The sequence below is a fragment of the Heterodontus francisci genome, chromosome 42 (genome assembly GCF_036365525.1).
Source record: "Heterodontus francisci isolate sHetFra1 chromosome 42, sHetFra1.hap1, whole genome shotgun sequence".
In the NCBI taxonomy this organism is placed as follows: domain Eukaryota; kingdom Metazoa; phylum Chordata; class Chondrichthyes; order Heterodontiformes; family Heterodontidae; genus Heterodontus; species Heterodontus francisci.
In genome coordinates, this window is record NC_090412.1 from 18,641,323 (window position 1) to 18,657,697 (window position 16,375).

Genomic DNA, 16,375 nt, shown 5'->3' on the forward strand with positions numbered 1-16,375 from the left:
AATTCTCTTCCTCTGGGAATGAACACCAGTTCTTTGTTTGTACTTTTTATGACTTTGTTAACCTGTGTTGGCACAAACCAACAGAGACATCAAGAAGGCTAGAAAAGTGTTTTTTTTACCACACAACTACCTAGAACAAATGGACGGTTTAGTTCATGTTTGAACGGACTACAGCAAACTGCACCTTATTTAACTTGGCTCATGGAATAAGCTGTTTCATTCTACGTTTTCTTTCAATGTATCCTCTACAATTGTCAGGATGTAAAATGGGAATGAGAAAAGGAGAGTGAGGCCCTCTTGGCCCCTCCTGTCATTTAAGTTTATGTTTAGGGCTGTCTTGGATCATATTTTCCTCCTTACTGATCGCTATTTATCAGGCCAAGATTAAGGAAGGTTTTTCCCATCAGCAGTTCTCTCCACTTCTCTCTCCAAGGTAGTAACTGTTGCTGGAATACAGTTACACAGGTGCCTGTTGCCCTCCAGGTATCTTGCTTCAAATGACGATTATTTCAAAGGTTAGCCTAAATAATGCTATTTGACAGGGGTTGAGCATCACTACCAAGTGTGACCATGTCTTCAGCAGATGCTCACATGTACACTCAGGAAAGTCAGTGAATAGCAATCAGGAGCAGGAACCTTGGCTGATTGTCCCCTCCCTAACCCAGGATTACTGAGGCCATTTAATACATATCTGTTGCCTCCCTAGTTTTCGTTTGTTCTTGGGAGGTGGGCATCATTGGCAAGGTCAGCATTTATTGCCCATCCCTAATTGCCCTTGAGATCAGTTAAGCCAGAGATCTTTTCAGCAAATATGAAGAACTGTAGCAATGTTGACACCATCAAATACTTCTCTATTTTCCTGAAAAGGTCACTGAAACTGTGTTGCATTTTGAAGTTCCTTTGTTACGTGGTGTCTGATGTCCTGCAAGTTTTCTAATCTTCCATGCCATCGGTACCACAAAGACAAGAAGTTGTGACAGAGGATTGTAAGTTAAAGATGATCAACCTTTCTCAGCTGGTGTGGTTTTTTTTGTGCATCTTGGCCAGCTGTGTGACAGACAAATTCCCCAGATATGGGAGCAGTGTTTTAACTCAGGGATTCTAAGTGTTGTTGAGTGGGAAGGAAGTGTTTGAAGCAACCTTTTAAGAAACCACACAAAAAAAGATTTTTCTTTTACAAAAGGGATGTATCTGCAGCATTGTAATTAAAATGTTTTGGAGTTACCTCCTTTTTATTTTTACTTTGATATTTAGTGTTTCAGTTCACTGCACCAACTTTCAAAGCAATGTTATAAATCAGAACGAATTGTTATTGAAGTCCTCGCCGAGGGAAATTACAGCTGTGAATTCTGATTTATTTCAGGCATATTTGGACAACGTTTGGAAGACACTGTACTGTACGAGCGAAAGTTTGGAAAGCGCTTGGCTCCCTTATTAGTTGAACAGTGTGTGGACTTTATCAGAGAGCATGGCCTCAATGAAGAAGGGTTATTCCGCATGCCTGGGCAAGCCAACCTGGTCAAAGAGCTCCAGGACTCTTTCGATTGTGGAGAAAAGCCTCTATTTGACAGGTAATGTGTTCTGAAGCTGAGTCTTTAAATTTACATTTACAGCACTCAGACTTCTGATGTTTATTTCATGAAAATGTTAAATTTGAAGCCAATGCCCCAGGAGATCACTCATTGGTCTCCAACTGAATTGCTCCAGTCATGTGGGTCTCTTGAAATAACATGCAACTACTTTTTAAACAAAATATTATTTGCAAATAATACCATTGAGTACTGATACTTCCTTTGCAATGTTGTGAGAAAGTTTCTGAGGCATTGCTATGAAATAAAATACAGGAATCGCCAGTCTGCAATAACTTCAGACTCAACATACTGACTCCTACAATAGAATTGTATGTACTCAGTGAGTCATGAGCTTTTCGCCCTCCTCCTTATTCTTTACTCTGTCCATTTCTGAACTAATTAATGCTCTATGTTCTACTCATTAGAACTTTTTATGCTATTTTCATGCTCTAAATGTAAAAGCTTTCACTTATCTTTTTACTTCAGTCTCTCTGGTTCCATTGTCCATTTGCGAGGTTAGCCTACTCTGCAATTTGGAATCATGTGTTCATTTGAGAAACACCTGTTTCAGGTACTTTTTGGACCTTCAGACATCTGTGCAAGCCAGGTTAAGGGGAGTGTTGTGAAGCACATAGACCATCATCCATATTTTACACGACAAACTGCCATTTGATTGGTTAGAAAACGAGCCATATTTTGGACAACTGAAATCCAGATTTTCACACTTCTACATGGTTACATCTGATCAATCTTTATATGCAAAAATTAACCCAAATATTGGAAGATATTCGATGTTCCAGCATAGCTCCATTGGATTAGCAACATAGAAAACAGGAGCAGGAGTAGGCCATTCGGCCCTTTGGGCCTGCTCCGCCATTCAAAAAAGATCATGGCTGATCGCCTAATTGAGTACCCTGTTCCCGCTTTCTCCCCATATCCCTTGATCCCTTGGATTGGAGTGGTAAATTCTTTAGGAGATGGTCTGCTGGGTCGATGCTTATGATCACCACTTTCTGCTGGAAGTAACGGGGATGTATTTGTCATCTTTCATGTCCTAGCAACAGTGGCTGCATTCAGGAAACTCTCCACCCACCCAAAATATATACCTATGCTTGGCCTCAGGGTCAGGATGGGAGGCTGGGGGTGGATGGTAAGTGCTGCCTTCCAGGATTATGCCCACATTATGTTGAAGCACAGTACAAAGGACCAGAGCTTTGGATGAAAACACAAGAACTTAGAGAAGGCTGAAGAAGTCTATTCTTTTTTGATAGATCAGCTCCATCTACCCATCTTCTCACCAATTCTGTCAGCTTCATTAGCCTTCTCTATTTCACTTCTTGGGTGAAAAGGTTATTTCCTGACTTCCTAATTTTCAACGTATGCCCCTGAAACTGTCACCATATCACACCATTTACCCACATTAACTTTTATCAATTCCCTCTATGTTGAAAAATTTCTACTGACGCTTATCTTTTCCAAAGATAAATCCATTCCTTTAAACCTTCAAAAATTCCTGATACTCAGAAAATCTTAGTTACCTGTTAGGAGATATGGACAGACAATAATCTGCCTGCTTTAACTGTTATTTGGGGCACACCGTACCTTTCATATCATAGCTTTGCAAAACTTGACATTCTTAAATAAAATGTTTAGTCCATTTTTAACACTGAAATTGAATTGTTCTGATTGTTTAATTTTGAGTTACTTTCTATAGTGATCACTAAAGCTTTGTAGACAAATTAGCATTAATTCTCATTATTCCATATCAAAGATATGGATGCCTTATGTGTACCTGCAATTGGCCTTTCACCGGGTTGTGCAGGGGGCTGACAGTGAATGTTAGTTAACTCTATTAGAGCTCCACAACTCCACGAAATGGATGTTTCACAATTTATTTTGCAGGAACACCGATGTTCACACAGTTGCATCCCTGCTGAAGTTGTATCTGCGAGAGCTGCCAGAGCCAGTTATTCCATTTGCCAAGTATGAGGACTTCCTCTCATGTGCACAACTATTGGCGAAGGATGAAGAGGAGGTACGCATACAAACCTACAGTGTTACCATGTTTTGTCCTGAATGCATAATCTCCACTTTGTCAGCATTCCTAGAAATTGGGGCATTCCGTATTACTTTTAGAAGACCGATTACACTACACCACTTACCATAATCTTGACCAGTTTTGACTTGGAATTGATTCAAGCTGTCCGGTGTAATGTGGATGCTAAGTCATCCGAAGAACATCAAAGCAGGAGGTATGAGACTTCTCCAGAAGATAGTTGGGCTTAACACCATATGCAACTCTATTTTAAAAAGCTGCTAAGTGCTCCTACTTGAGATACATTATTGGAGAGTCTGATCCTGGTTCCCAATTGCTGACAATAGGCATATACATAGAGATCTCCCTTGTCTTTGAGCAGAAAGCAGCAGAGGACCTGGCTGCATTAGTTGTGTCTACTAGCCCAGTGTGGTACCTTTTACAAGTTCTAGTACATGTAGCATAACTGGATCTTGGATAAAATATCACAATTATTGGATGGTCTAGCTTCCATGGCAACCGTACAGCAAAAAAAACTAATACCAGCACAATAGAAGAAATCTGGTAGTGGGGGAAGGAGGCTTGGAAGTACTGGAAAAAGCATAACTGTAGCAGTGACTTCTTCACTGCATTAAGGGAACAACTATTTAATTTGGATGTGGAGAAAGGGGTTAATAATTTAATCTAAATAAAATTATGTAATATTATTTAATGTCATCCCAATCCTGTGTCAACTCGGTTCCCTGAGAATCCGTGCCCTTTTCTCACTTGCCTTTTCCTTCTCTTCCATACTGGCTGAGGCTCATGTGATTCAATTCCACTATGTATATCAGTAAATACCACTGCACTAACACTGCTGTGAACCTGTCATATATCATAAGAAAGAAAGAGCAACTACAAGTCTCTCTTAATGCATGATTGGTAAGGATTCAGTTTGCCAACAAAAATGCAGAACCTCCCTCTGGCACCTATGAACTGGAAGACTTTAGTCCTTATTTAAGGGGAAAACTTTAAAAGGATTGAAGCCCAGTGAAAAGAACCTGGGCAGGAGCTTTTTTTTTTCCCTTAAAATTTGTTTGACTGAGTTTCGAGAGAACTGAAATCCTTGACACTAAAGTTGGACTCGCATGGCAACTGTACTGTCTACTCAAAGCAGGTCCACCTCCCACCAGTGCTGTGGTTCTAGTGTAAAAGGACCCTGAATTTGGTACCCAAGCAGACTCCAAAATGAAGTGGATAGAAGCTCCCTGGAAGCAGGAATCTTACTCTAGTCATTGTGGACCTCGCTCCCAATAAGCAGCCCAAGATTGGCAGCAAGGCCAAGCAGTTGTGGCCTGGCACTGCTGCCCAATATGTTGAGTGCGGCTGCATTGTTAAAGTAATTGAACCACATCACCAACGTAACAATTAATTGGATGGCTGCTAAACCTATTATTATAGTGGTGTAATTACTTTAATCAGTTAGCTTTTACTTGCCTAAGCTTTGATTTCACTGAAAATGTGAATGAAATTTCAAGTATCAGGGCAGATCTCATTAGAACACGGCAGCAACAATACATTAGTTCAACCAGTGCAGGGAGCTGTAAGCTGTTTAGACTTCAATGCTTACAGCCTGAAACTGTGGACAACCCGATGAAAATATGAAAAATTATGAATGAGATGAGGTCCTTGTGCCCGTCCCTAACTGTCCCTTTATAGCATTCAGTCTTATTTAAACATCTCAAGTCTTTTGCTCCCATCAGGCTGTGAGGTAGATTGTTCCAAACATTTAATTTGCTGTCCACATGGGGATAGAATTTCCCCAGGGGTTCCTGTGTCTTAAACTCTGCAGAACTTGCAGAAAAACAGTGTAAATGGCTATTTATGCTGTTTCACTGAGTTTTGTACAATTTGTAGCAGGAGATCAGGAGAACTATAGTTATGGGGCTAAGGGGAAAGAGTGGGGGAGTGTTACTAATTAGATAGCTCTTTGAAAGAGACAGTGGGCCAAATGGCCTTCTCCTGTACTTTGAGAATTTATGAATTCATGCAGCAAGTCTACGCCATGATATGGCAGGACTTGATAAAGATGAAGAATAAAACACAAATATTGGCCTTGATTTATCAATGCAATACTTCACCAAGAACTTAACCAATGTGTGGGTTTGGAAAGCCTGCCCACACTGCCCTGTTTGTGACACATCAGTTGATCCCATGTCTGAACTTGGAACAGGTTTCATTCACCCCAATTTTAAGACTGGGCCAGTTTTTGGTGGGTGAGGAATGCTGAGAGTTAAAAGCTCACCTACTGCCCCAGAAACAAGAAGCCCCACCACGAAACTCCCCTGAGTATTTAAACTCTTAGGCCTTGCTTAAATCCCACCAGCTGACTTCCGACCTGTTTTAGGCAGGAAGGCAATGGAAAGCAGTGAAAAATTATATGGTCCAGAAGCTGCCTGTCGTGATCAGGTTAGTGGAGGGGTTGGGTTCCTGAGCCGTTCTACAATGGTCCAGCAATTGGTTGGGGATGGGAGGCAGTGTTGGAGGAGGAAGCCATGGAAGGGGAGTCCTATGCTTCCTTGTGGGGTGGGGGCAGGATATGCATTTAAATAAGTTATCTTCAGACCCCAACCAGCTTTTCCAAGAAACGGACCGGGGGTGGGGTGGGGGGGGGGGGGGGGTGGGGTGGGGGGCATCTCTCTCCCTGGCCAATATTTATCTCTCCATCAACATCACAAAAACAGATAATCTGGTCATTATCATGTTGTCCTATGTGGGAGCTTGCTGTGCACAAATTAGCTGCTGCGTTTCCTACATTGCAACAGTGACTACACTTGAAAAAATACTTCACTTGCTGTAATGTGCTTTGGGACATCAAGCAGTCATGAGAGGCGCTATATAAATACACGTCTTTCTTTCTCCCGCTTCTTATTCAGACCACTGACTTAAAATTGCAGTCGGGTCCTGAAGACATCAGGACCTGACATGTATATGTTTCAAAAGGACCCCAGCAACTTTGGGTAGGTGTCTGATCTGCCTGCTCAGTTGAGGAGGTTACAGTTGTCAATTGGTGGTTCCAGGGAGGGTAAGTAATCTGGGCGATTTTTAACTACCCACCTTTTTGGTTTCCTCTGGGCTGGTAAGGTTAAAATTGCCCCATATTTTGATTCTTCTGCCCGAACGACAATGAGAATTAATAATCTGATCTTTTTATTCAGGGGGTCCAGGAGCTGATCAAACAGGTCACTAATCTGCCTCAGGCCAATTACAATCTCCTCAAATATATCTGCAGGTGAGTTTTCCGCCATGACTAAGCTGCATGGAATGGGTGGGTGGTGAAGTTTATCGACAAAAAGCACCTATTTAGGCCTAACAGTCACTAAAGCCATCATGCTCACCCATTCTGTGTGCTGTTCTAAAATATTTAACGCTGTTTTACCTCTCCAATATTGAAACGTTATTACAGAACTAAATTTTGTCCATCTTGTGTATGTAGACTGCAGCTAATACAAGAAATTTGCAAAGTAAATAGTGTTTAAGAAATGGTTGGAACACCTAAGTTCCAGACCTGTTTGACAGTCATTGCATAGAGCCTGCTTTAGCTTTGGGTAGATTTAGTCACATCTTTGTCATACTTTTAGATGGAGAGTGATGTAAAATCCTGGGGTGGAAGCTTCTTGCTGTTATAGTAACAGCAGTCTTGCAGATGGCTGTGGGACAGGAAAGTGTGTGATGGGAAGTTGCTTGAATGGAGGAATTTCCTCAGCATGCACGTGACTGCCTGTTTTTTTAACTATGAGGTTTTTTTTTCAGGTGGCTGGCAGTTTTTATTTTGCCATGTCCATATTAGTAGGTTGGGGGAGAAGCCTTCCCACATCTCCCCCCACACCATAAACTAATCACCCCTAATATCCAAGCATTGGTTTGGCAAAAATCGGATCAGGAAGAGTCTGTGATACTTTTGAGTTGCAAGTCTTTGATGGTGTGATATTTTGCATTTGGGCAGAGGAAGATGCATCATCTCTAGGGGAAATAACTGCACCAAGTGCAGTAAGTGCAACCCCACCTGTCAAAGAAACTGAGTTCTGAGTTCACACCCAACAGATGAATAATACAAGTGAACCAAGAAGCCATTAATTGTAACAGATATGAAAAATTGTCCGTGCGCGTGCCTTGTGCTTTATAATTGATTCACATATACATCTTTTTGATGTGGGATTAAAAGACCATTTTAGCAAAATGGATGGTCTTAACTGACCTGTCCCTTCTTATACTTGCCATGTTATTCGTAGGTTCCTTGATGAAGTTCAGTCTTATTCAAGTGTTAATAAAATGAGTGTCCAAAATCTCGCAACTGTCTTTGGACCAAACATCTTGCGTCCAAAACTGGAAGACCCAGTGACTATTATGGAAGGTATGTGAATTTCACTCATCCAGTTGTCTGATCAACTGCTGTTATTTTTCAGTAATTTGTGAATGTCTGTTCTTTACGCCTTCATTGGATAACTTTTAAACCGGATTCATCTGCTCTGCCAACCAGAAAGTCGAGAGTCGGCCATGCAATTGAACTTCCTTAACTTTAAGCATTTACTCTGCTTTACAGACGATGTTGCAGGAAATGCATTAAAACTGCAGCAAGATGTGTGGAGTAGGTTCGGAGAGCTGAATGGGCATACTCCTAATCTTATGCCTTTATATCACACAAATAGTGAACCTTAACCTTTAATCTCAATTGTAGCATTAATATCTTGAACAATCCTATAGTTTCTCTTGAGGAGAACTGCTAGACTTTAGGCAGTTGTGCAGCATAGACTGATGGCTACAAAATTGCCACCATTGAATCAAATCTCTGATCTTCAAGTTTAGGTATCCCATCATTTTGGAGAGGCATCTACATGGCACAACCATTGGGCCACATGTGGCCGAGAATCTTACAATAGTTCCACATTTTCTTATGCAGTAAACCAAAGAGCACGTGTGCCACTTACCTTGTTGCTGTTCCTGGCCTGGACAGCACTGGTCTGCTCACCCAAGTCTTCACCTCTGCTGCTCATTCGGCATCTTTTTTGATGCCCACTCTGCGGCCACCACTGCTGCGGTCTCTGTCACCGTTGCCAGGGTCAATGTGTCTGTTTGGGGTATCTGTTCTAAAGTCTGCATGTTTCGATGCTTCATTTAAAACTTTCCAGGTCCGAAAGCTGCGTGATTGGTCCAAATATTCTGATCCTTCATTGATATAAATGCACCAGTCAAGAAGCAGCTTTGCTAATTCACGAGGCCCAAGAGTTTTTACCTATTCAGTGAAGTCATCTTTGTGCACAATGCCAAAATAGAACAAAAAAAAAACGACAGGTTGAGGGGGAATTCATGACCCAAATCCGGTCTGTCTTTTACACATGACCAGGAGTTTCTGCTAGGGGCACAATTGTTAAAATGTGCCCGGAATGTGGATACTGTGCCAATTTCACCAAGGTGGAGATAGGTGTTATCAATCATAATCAATTCACTGGAACATGGCCAGTCAGCCCTCAGGATGACTGAATTTAAATTGAAAATTTGTTCAAGTAATTGCTGCAGTTGAACAAACAGGCCAATCAGTGGTTCCAGTTGACTGCTGGTCGCATATCTTGGGTACCAAGGGCAGATCAGTTGACTGAACTTGAACTAATTTAAAGTAATAGTCACATCAGAATGCAAAACAGACCTGAGTGAGGATTCAGCTGACTGTTGAGTCACTGTGGGTACAGGTCATTAATGATGGATTAATGTGACGACAGGTGCACATGTGCCCGAGATTCTGGGCAGAAAGTAATTAACACAACGAACAGGAGCAATTAGCGGAAATTTGCCTTTTTGATTGGGGGTGGGCAGCTTTGTGGGAAGAGGCTTTTCTGGCAAAGGGACATCTGAAACAGCATAAAAGATCATGGAAACATCAGCGTAAAGTGCTTACAGGTGCAACTCAACAGTGGAATCTGGAAGTAAAAACGATATAGAAACTGCAGGCCTTAATGTTTTCATATGCCAATATTACAGTGTGATACCTACTGATAACTTTCTTCCCACTGTCAATTTTTGAAACTCAGTCATGTCAGTTTCATAAATGTCAATCATGCCACATGTGCAATTGGGTGTGAAAACTCACTTCCATGCCCTTGAGGGGCCAGAGGGAAGAAAAATTAACTTAAACAGAAATCCTGCTTCTGAACATTGTTGAATGTCTGCTAATAGGGGAGAATGGGTTGAGTGGCAATGCCTTAAATGGTCAACAGCATGTTGGCTTTCATTGCCTAGCCTGACAAAGAATGGCAAGTTGGGTCATACTCTAGAGCTTTCAACACCTGTGAAATTATACTCCCAGCATGTGTTAGCTTTGGGCAAGAAAAGTAGGAAATGGTGGGGGGGCCTGGGGGAGGGGGTGAAATATATTTCCATTGAAAAATTCCTCATAGCTAATAAAGCCTAGCATATCCATTTGGATTGGGTAGTGGAGATGGTGTTAACAGGCACCATAAAGTATTAAAATATATTCACTCCCAGTGAGGAAGTTATGTTTGAAGATGGACAAAGCTACAATTCATCAACCCTAACACCCTGTGAGGGGGCTCCCACTTGGAGTGCAAAATTAACCCTTGTATCACTTTTGAACAAAGTCTCAGGAATGCTTTCATTAGCTTTTGTGATAAAGGGCACTTGGTCAATCATGAATTGAATTTGCAAATCCACTTCATTTCTATTGTGTATAGTCCAGTAAAAATCAATCATCTCTTCTTTTTCCTCCCTCCACAAACAGGTACCTCCCTGGTGCAGCACTTAATGACGGTGTTGATCAGCGAACATGATAGACTTTTCCCCATTAGTCACAGTGACATACAGATTCCACAATCTGAAGTGACAAGGGTGGGCAAACGCTGTCTGGTGGAGTGGGTGTCTGAAGAAGAGTGTGAAGAAACCAAGACTGACAATCAAGTGGGCAACTTCTGCAACAGCGCAACGTCACTGGATGTGAACATTAGCACGCCTGTGACCGTTTCAAAAAATGCATCTCAGGAGCAAACCGACAAACAGGTTCCTATAAGCACCAGCCCAAGCAGAAGACTGCAGACACTCCCTGGGTGGAAATACTCATTTAAACAAACTGGTGGAAGGGCTAGCAACACCAAACTAGGTGGCTCTACTTTAGATATTCCACATTTAACAGCCAGTGGGAATTGGCTGATGAATGGCTTGTCTTCACTCAGAGGGCACAGAAGGACTTCATCTGGGGACAGGGTCAAGGAAACACCATCATCCCGCCTGTCAACTTACGACAATGTCCCATCATCGAGTCTTTCCTTGAGTGTCGGGGACAGGCAGAGCATCGCTAGTACCACATGGTCAACTTCATCCTGTGAGATTTCAGTGGTTAACTCTAGTAATTCCGCAGTTTGCCATGACAGTGACTCTTCATTGCTCAACTGCACAAAAGTGGACTGGCCAGTGCAGGTCACCCAGCCACAGGGTGAGACACAGAAGATCGAGACTGGCAATAGAATTGAGCAGTTTGATGTGTGCATCAGTAGTATGAGCTGCAGCGAGAACAGTGACTTGGTGACTGCATCTAATGACTCTGTCACATGTTCGAAAGCACTTCAGAGTTTGGTCACAGAGCTCAAGTCAGAACTGACTAAACAAAGGGCAGAGTACGAAACCAGGATTAAAAGGTGATAACAAGACACGTAACTCTCGAGTTACATGCATAACTGCTTTGCAAGAAATCAGGTTAGAGTTCAGCATTAGAATAAGGAATAAGTGGAATTGCACAGGTTAAATTTGGTTAAAAATGTGGCTTTGCAATTGCAATTCAAGGAATTGTTTAATTCGATGTACGAAAACCCCAAAGTGTTGCAGGCTAGGGCAAATTGGTTGGTATAAAATTATGTGCCTGGAACTGCACATTCAAAACCACATGCACTGTTGCTACATAATAAATCATCCCTAATCGGAAATACAGGATGAGTAATGGAACAAACTTGCTGATGGGTATGGGGTGGGGTCCAGACTAGTTCTCCCAGTCACGATGACAGCTTCATATGGATCAATATTGATTATATCACATGAATGGCAGGTTTTTTTCCCCTTAACTCTTGGTTAACTGCAGCAGCCCTGCACTAAGACAATTGCAATGTTTGTGATGATATACTTAGCGTACTGGGGAATGATCGGGAGGGAAAGCCACCAAGCCATGTCCTACACTGGATCTACCTAAGCTCAGTTCCTCACTAGGGAGCTGTTTTAATCACATAGTAGAGTGCATTTTTAGAGATGTCTTCTCTGACAAAATTATTTTAAAATTTGGGAACCTTTCTTAAAATTGATGATCATTTTAAATAAGTGCTGTATTCACCCAATAAGAACTCTGCTCTTCATGAATAGGTTACAGAATCGCCGAATGTTTACAACACAGAAGGAGGCCATTTGGCCCATCATGTCCATGCTGGCTCTCCGCAAGAGCAACTCACCTACTCCCACTCCCCTGCCTTTTGTGCTGCACGTGGTTTCTGAAAGTGAAGGTAGATTGTGGATGTAGCAGTCAAAGTGCATGAACCTAAACTTCTCATCACCTATTCTGAATGGTTTATTCCTGCCCTCCCCATGAATTCCTGTTGCCACCTCCAAACTAGACTGTTCCAACGTACTCTTTCCCAGCCTCCCTAGTTCCATCTCTCACAAACTGCAATTTGCCCAAATCTGCATTGTCCCCTATCCCACAGCTCAGCCTGCTTCCCAGCAATTCTATCCTTGCCCCCTTCAATAGCGTTCCATCTCCCAATACATCTATTGCAAAATCCTTGTTCAAAAATTAGCTGAAGATGTTTCACCTGGGATCTAGCAAAGCTTCCTCATAGCAAGTATCATGTACATTTGCCTTGAGGTGAGCTTTACTTATCCCGACAATCAAAACACAAGCAGCATCTCCAACAGGTGTTATCTGGCATTTCTACTTTGCAAGCAGACCACATTCTGTTGTCAAGCATTCAGAACACAAGGTTCCAGCCCGTTCATGGTGGTGCTTGTTTAATGATAACAAACAGAGCCAGCTGACTGATTGCTCAGTCAAGATGCTCTCAGCAATCTAAATAGCAGGATCCTCAAATAAGTGTGTTTCTAGGAAGGGCACAGTGTTGCTGTTAAATGTTTTGGACTCAAGCTTCAGTGTCTGCAGTGACATCTGTTTCCTGGGCATCTCCATCAAAGGCTGCCTTAATGAAGCTTCTTTCTCGGTTGGTAAAATGAGGGAGTGTTTATAGTGTTAGTTTAGCATTGTAGCTAAGGTGGCACTATAACAGCAATGGCAGATCAGTCAGTTAATTCCATAGTGCATTAAGTAAAACCCCTAACTACACACCAGATATGGAAATTGATGGAGTATTACTCTGGTTTTGGAGGTTAGGTACCAACAACATTGATCCAATGCTCTGTCACAATATCATAAGATGATGGCATAGTCAGAATCGTGAAGCAGGAACCCAGTGGGAACATCAGAGTTTGAAGAATAGTGGGCATGCCTGCTTGTATTCACTACTTATGCAAATTGCTCCCATATTCGACATGCCGAACAATGCCTGGAGTGTCATGTATCATTCACAAACAAAAAAATGTATGGATACCATTTGGCCCATGTCATTCCAAAAGATGGCACCTCCAGCAGTGCACCATTCCCTCAGCACTGCACTGAAGTTTCAGTCTAGATTATGGCTTAAGTATGGGGCTTGAACCCACAATCTTCTGACACTGAGCAAAAATCTGTATCTATAAAACGTATAGTGGTACATATCCTAAAAAGGACAACCTACTAAAACCCTCCCCTTTCCCCTTCTGTCCATTTTACTGTAATTATGGGTCACATTAGTGTCACTTTCTGCATGACATAATTACACAACAAATTGTAGCAAAACCAAAGCAAAAATCTTGAACTAAATGTTGACTATTGCATTCCTATTTAAAGGAAGTTAGAAAAATTAGACAGTGGAAAAAGCTAATACTGAACCGTGAATTACTAAAAAAAAAGGGATTGGGTCATTCATGTAGTCTGAACTGAACGTCCTATAGAAACTTCTCTACATATAGCAAAGTAATGAAAGCTTAGCCAATAGGAATTTCTTGCTTGCAACCAAACGAAAAGAAATCGTTATCTATGCCATACTTTGCTTGCATTGTTGTAACTCAAGGTTTTGGAATTAAGCCATGTAATGGATGATGGCGGCAGAAGTTACTGTGGGACATGCTTGCTGCCCAGTCAAAAGCTCAGAATTCAGCAGAAATAGCTGTGTCTGAGGTGTTGATGAAGGGATGTAAGCTGCGGGTAGCATGGGCACTCTTTAAAAACTGCAGAGACCCATGACAATCACATCGTGATAAGAATGGACTGTACTTACTAAGTTGGGCAATAGAAACACTGAGTGAGGGGAAGGCTTTTGAAATGAATTTACAGTATTTGAGTTTTGCCTTTTGAACATTGGAAAATAAATGGAATGGAGCACAGAAGAAGGCCATTCAGCCTTTTGTATCTGTGCTGTCTTTCCTACAGCAGTCAAAAACTTGAGCCATTGTCCTCTCTCCCTCTGGCCACTGCAGCTTGCTCTACTTCAAATATTTATCTACATTTTATTAAATGCAGTCTTAGATGCAACTTCAAATTAAAATCAAGCCCCGCTCACCATCTCACGAGAGGGTTCCAAAATCTCGGGATCTTTGATAGACGCTCATCCTCCAAATGGATCATGGTAAACATAGCATTGTCTCCAAATCTTGGTCTCGTCATTTTCTGTTGTCAGTCAAAACTGTTGTTCCATTACTGCTCTTATAAAAGGGCCTATAACATACTTAATATACACGTATTTCAATCATTCTCCAATTTGGAGTTTATTGAGCGTGTAACGGGCGCAGAGACCAAGGTTGTTCATATTCAAGCCTCAATCTGAGCTGAGTTAGTGAATCTGAGTTTAACATGACAATGGAGATGCTTGTTCTCAATGCTCCAGAGTTAGGGACAAAGCTGGGGGGAATGTGAGCTGTGAGGACGCAAAGAGGCTCCAATGTGATTTGGACAAGTTGGGTGAGTGGGCAAATGCATGGCAGATGCAGTAAGTATAACGTGGATAAATGTGAGGTTATCCACTTTGGTTGTAAAAACAGAAAGGCAGATTAATTTCTGAATGGTGATAGATTGGGAAAGGGGGAGGTGCAACGAGACCTGGGTGTCCTTGTACACCAGTCACTGAAAGCAAGCAGTCAGGTGCAGCAAGCAGTTAGGAGGCGAATGGTATGTTGGCCTTCATTGCAAGAGGATTTGATTACAGGAGCAAGGATGTCTTACTGCAGTTATACAGGGCCTTGGTGAAACCACATCTGGAGTATTGTGTGCAGTTTTGGTCTCCTTATCTGAGGAAGGATGTTCTTGCGATGGAGGGAGTGCAAAGATGATTTACTAGGCTGATTCCTGGGATGGCAGGATTGACGTATGAGAGATTGGGTCGACTAGGGCTATATTCACTAGAGTTTAGAAGAATGAGAGGAGATCTCATAGAAACCTATAAAATTCTAACAGGACTAGACAGGCTAGATGCATGGGGGATATTCCCGATGGCTGACGAGTCCTGAACCAGGGGTCACAGTCTCAGGATATGGGGTGTGCCATTTAGAACCGAGATGAGGAGAAATTTCTTCACTGAGGGTGGTGAACCTGTGGAATTCTCTACTGCAGAAGGCAGTGGAGCCAAGTCATTAAATATATTCAAGAAGAAGATAGCTATATTTCTTAACGCCAAAGGGATCAAGGGATATGGGGAGAAAGCGGGAACAGGGTACTGAATTAGACCATCAACCATGATCTTTTTTGAATGGCAGAGCAGGCCCGAAGGGCTGAATGGCCTACTCCTGCTCCTATTTTCTATGCTTCTATGTCAGCTAGGATCCCCACACCTAATTGTTATTGAATAATCCCTGTTCAAAGTACAAGTGTGGGGATGTCAGGTGAAGACCAGGCTTGCTTAGCTGGGCCATGATGCCCCTCAGAATTCAGATCAAAAACTTAAAAAGTGATTTTCTTTGACTGGGTAAACATTCCCTATTCAACTGTTCTTAATGTCTAGAATTGACCAAACAAAACAAAGATTGTCTCTGCCTGAACATGTATCAGCCAGCTTTATATAGAGTAAGGTCATATTCACAGTATGTGAAGTTCTTGCTATTTTACTTATCGGAGTGCAGGCAACCAGCTGTCCTCTCCCACCTCTGCAAACAATGTTTGTCTCTGTCAGAACTGTGCACGTTATCAGGGATGAAGGCAAAAACCTCTCAGTTCTGCCAATTAGGGCTCATTGCTTTTGCGTCTAACATCAGTGAAGGCTAAAGGCAGTTTCCTTTAATAGAAGTCTAAACATCTTTTTTTGATTGCTTGCTATTTCTCTCTCACCCAGCTTCAGCTCACAGTGTAGGCCAATGGGTCATTTGTTTTTGATTCTCTGCCCCTACATCCTCATGGTTATGACCGCCAGTGTCAGTACCTTACGGAGGTAAACTGAGACAAGCTATGATTGTTGGGATACAAGAGGGTCAACATTCACATTTCTATGGAATGTCCATTTTTGTGAGTAGCCCCATCCAGTGGTGCCAATGCATCAGTCACTTCATTAGCAATTTAATGTTTTTCAACAATTCTATATTTCCCATGCATTTCTCCTTTTTGCAGTACCTTAAAACATCCGGCCTGCATTCCTCAGTTTTATCGTTGATTGTCCATGTTGAT

The 16,375-nt window shown here is 42.0% G+C and overlaps 1 protein-coding gene across 3 annotated transcripts in view; it reads left to right on the top strand.

The window, feature by feature from the left end:
• LOC137355492 (rho GTPase-activating protein 22-like) overlaps positions 1-16,375 on the top strand; it is a 330,838-nt gene that overhangs the window by 307,861 nt on the left and 6,602 nt on the right. For all 3 annotated transcript variants that reach the window (XM_068020688.1, XM_068020689.1, XM_068020690.1), the window contains 5 exons: positions 1,364-1,571; positions 3,474-3,606; positions 6,804-6,877; positions 7,878-7,999; positions 10,379-11,288. In XM_068020688.1, the coding sequence (XP_067876789.1) occupies positions 1,364-1,571; positions 3,474-3,606; positions 6,804-6,877; positions 7,878-7,999; positions 10,379-11,288 (1,447 nt within the window). The remainder of the gene's footprint in view (positions 1-1,363; positions 1,572-3,473; positions 3,607-6,803; positions 6,878-7,877; positions 8,000-10,378; positions 11,289-16,375) is intronic.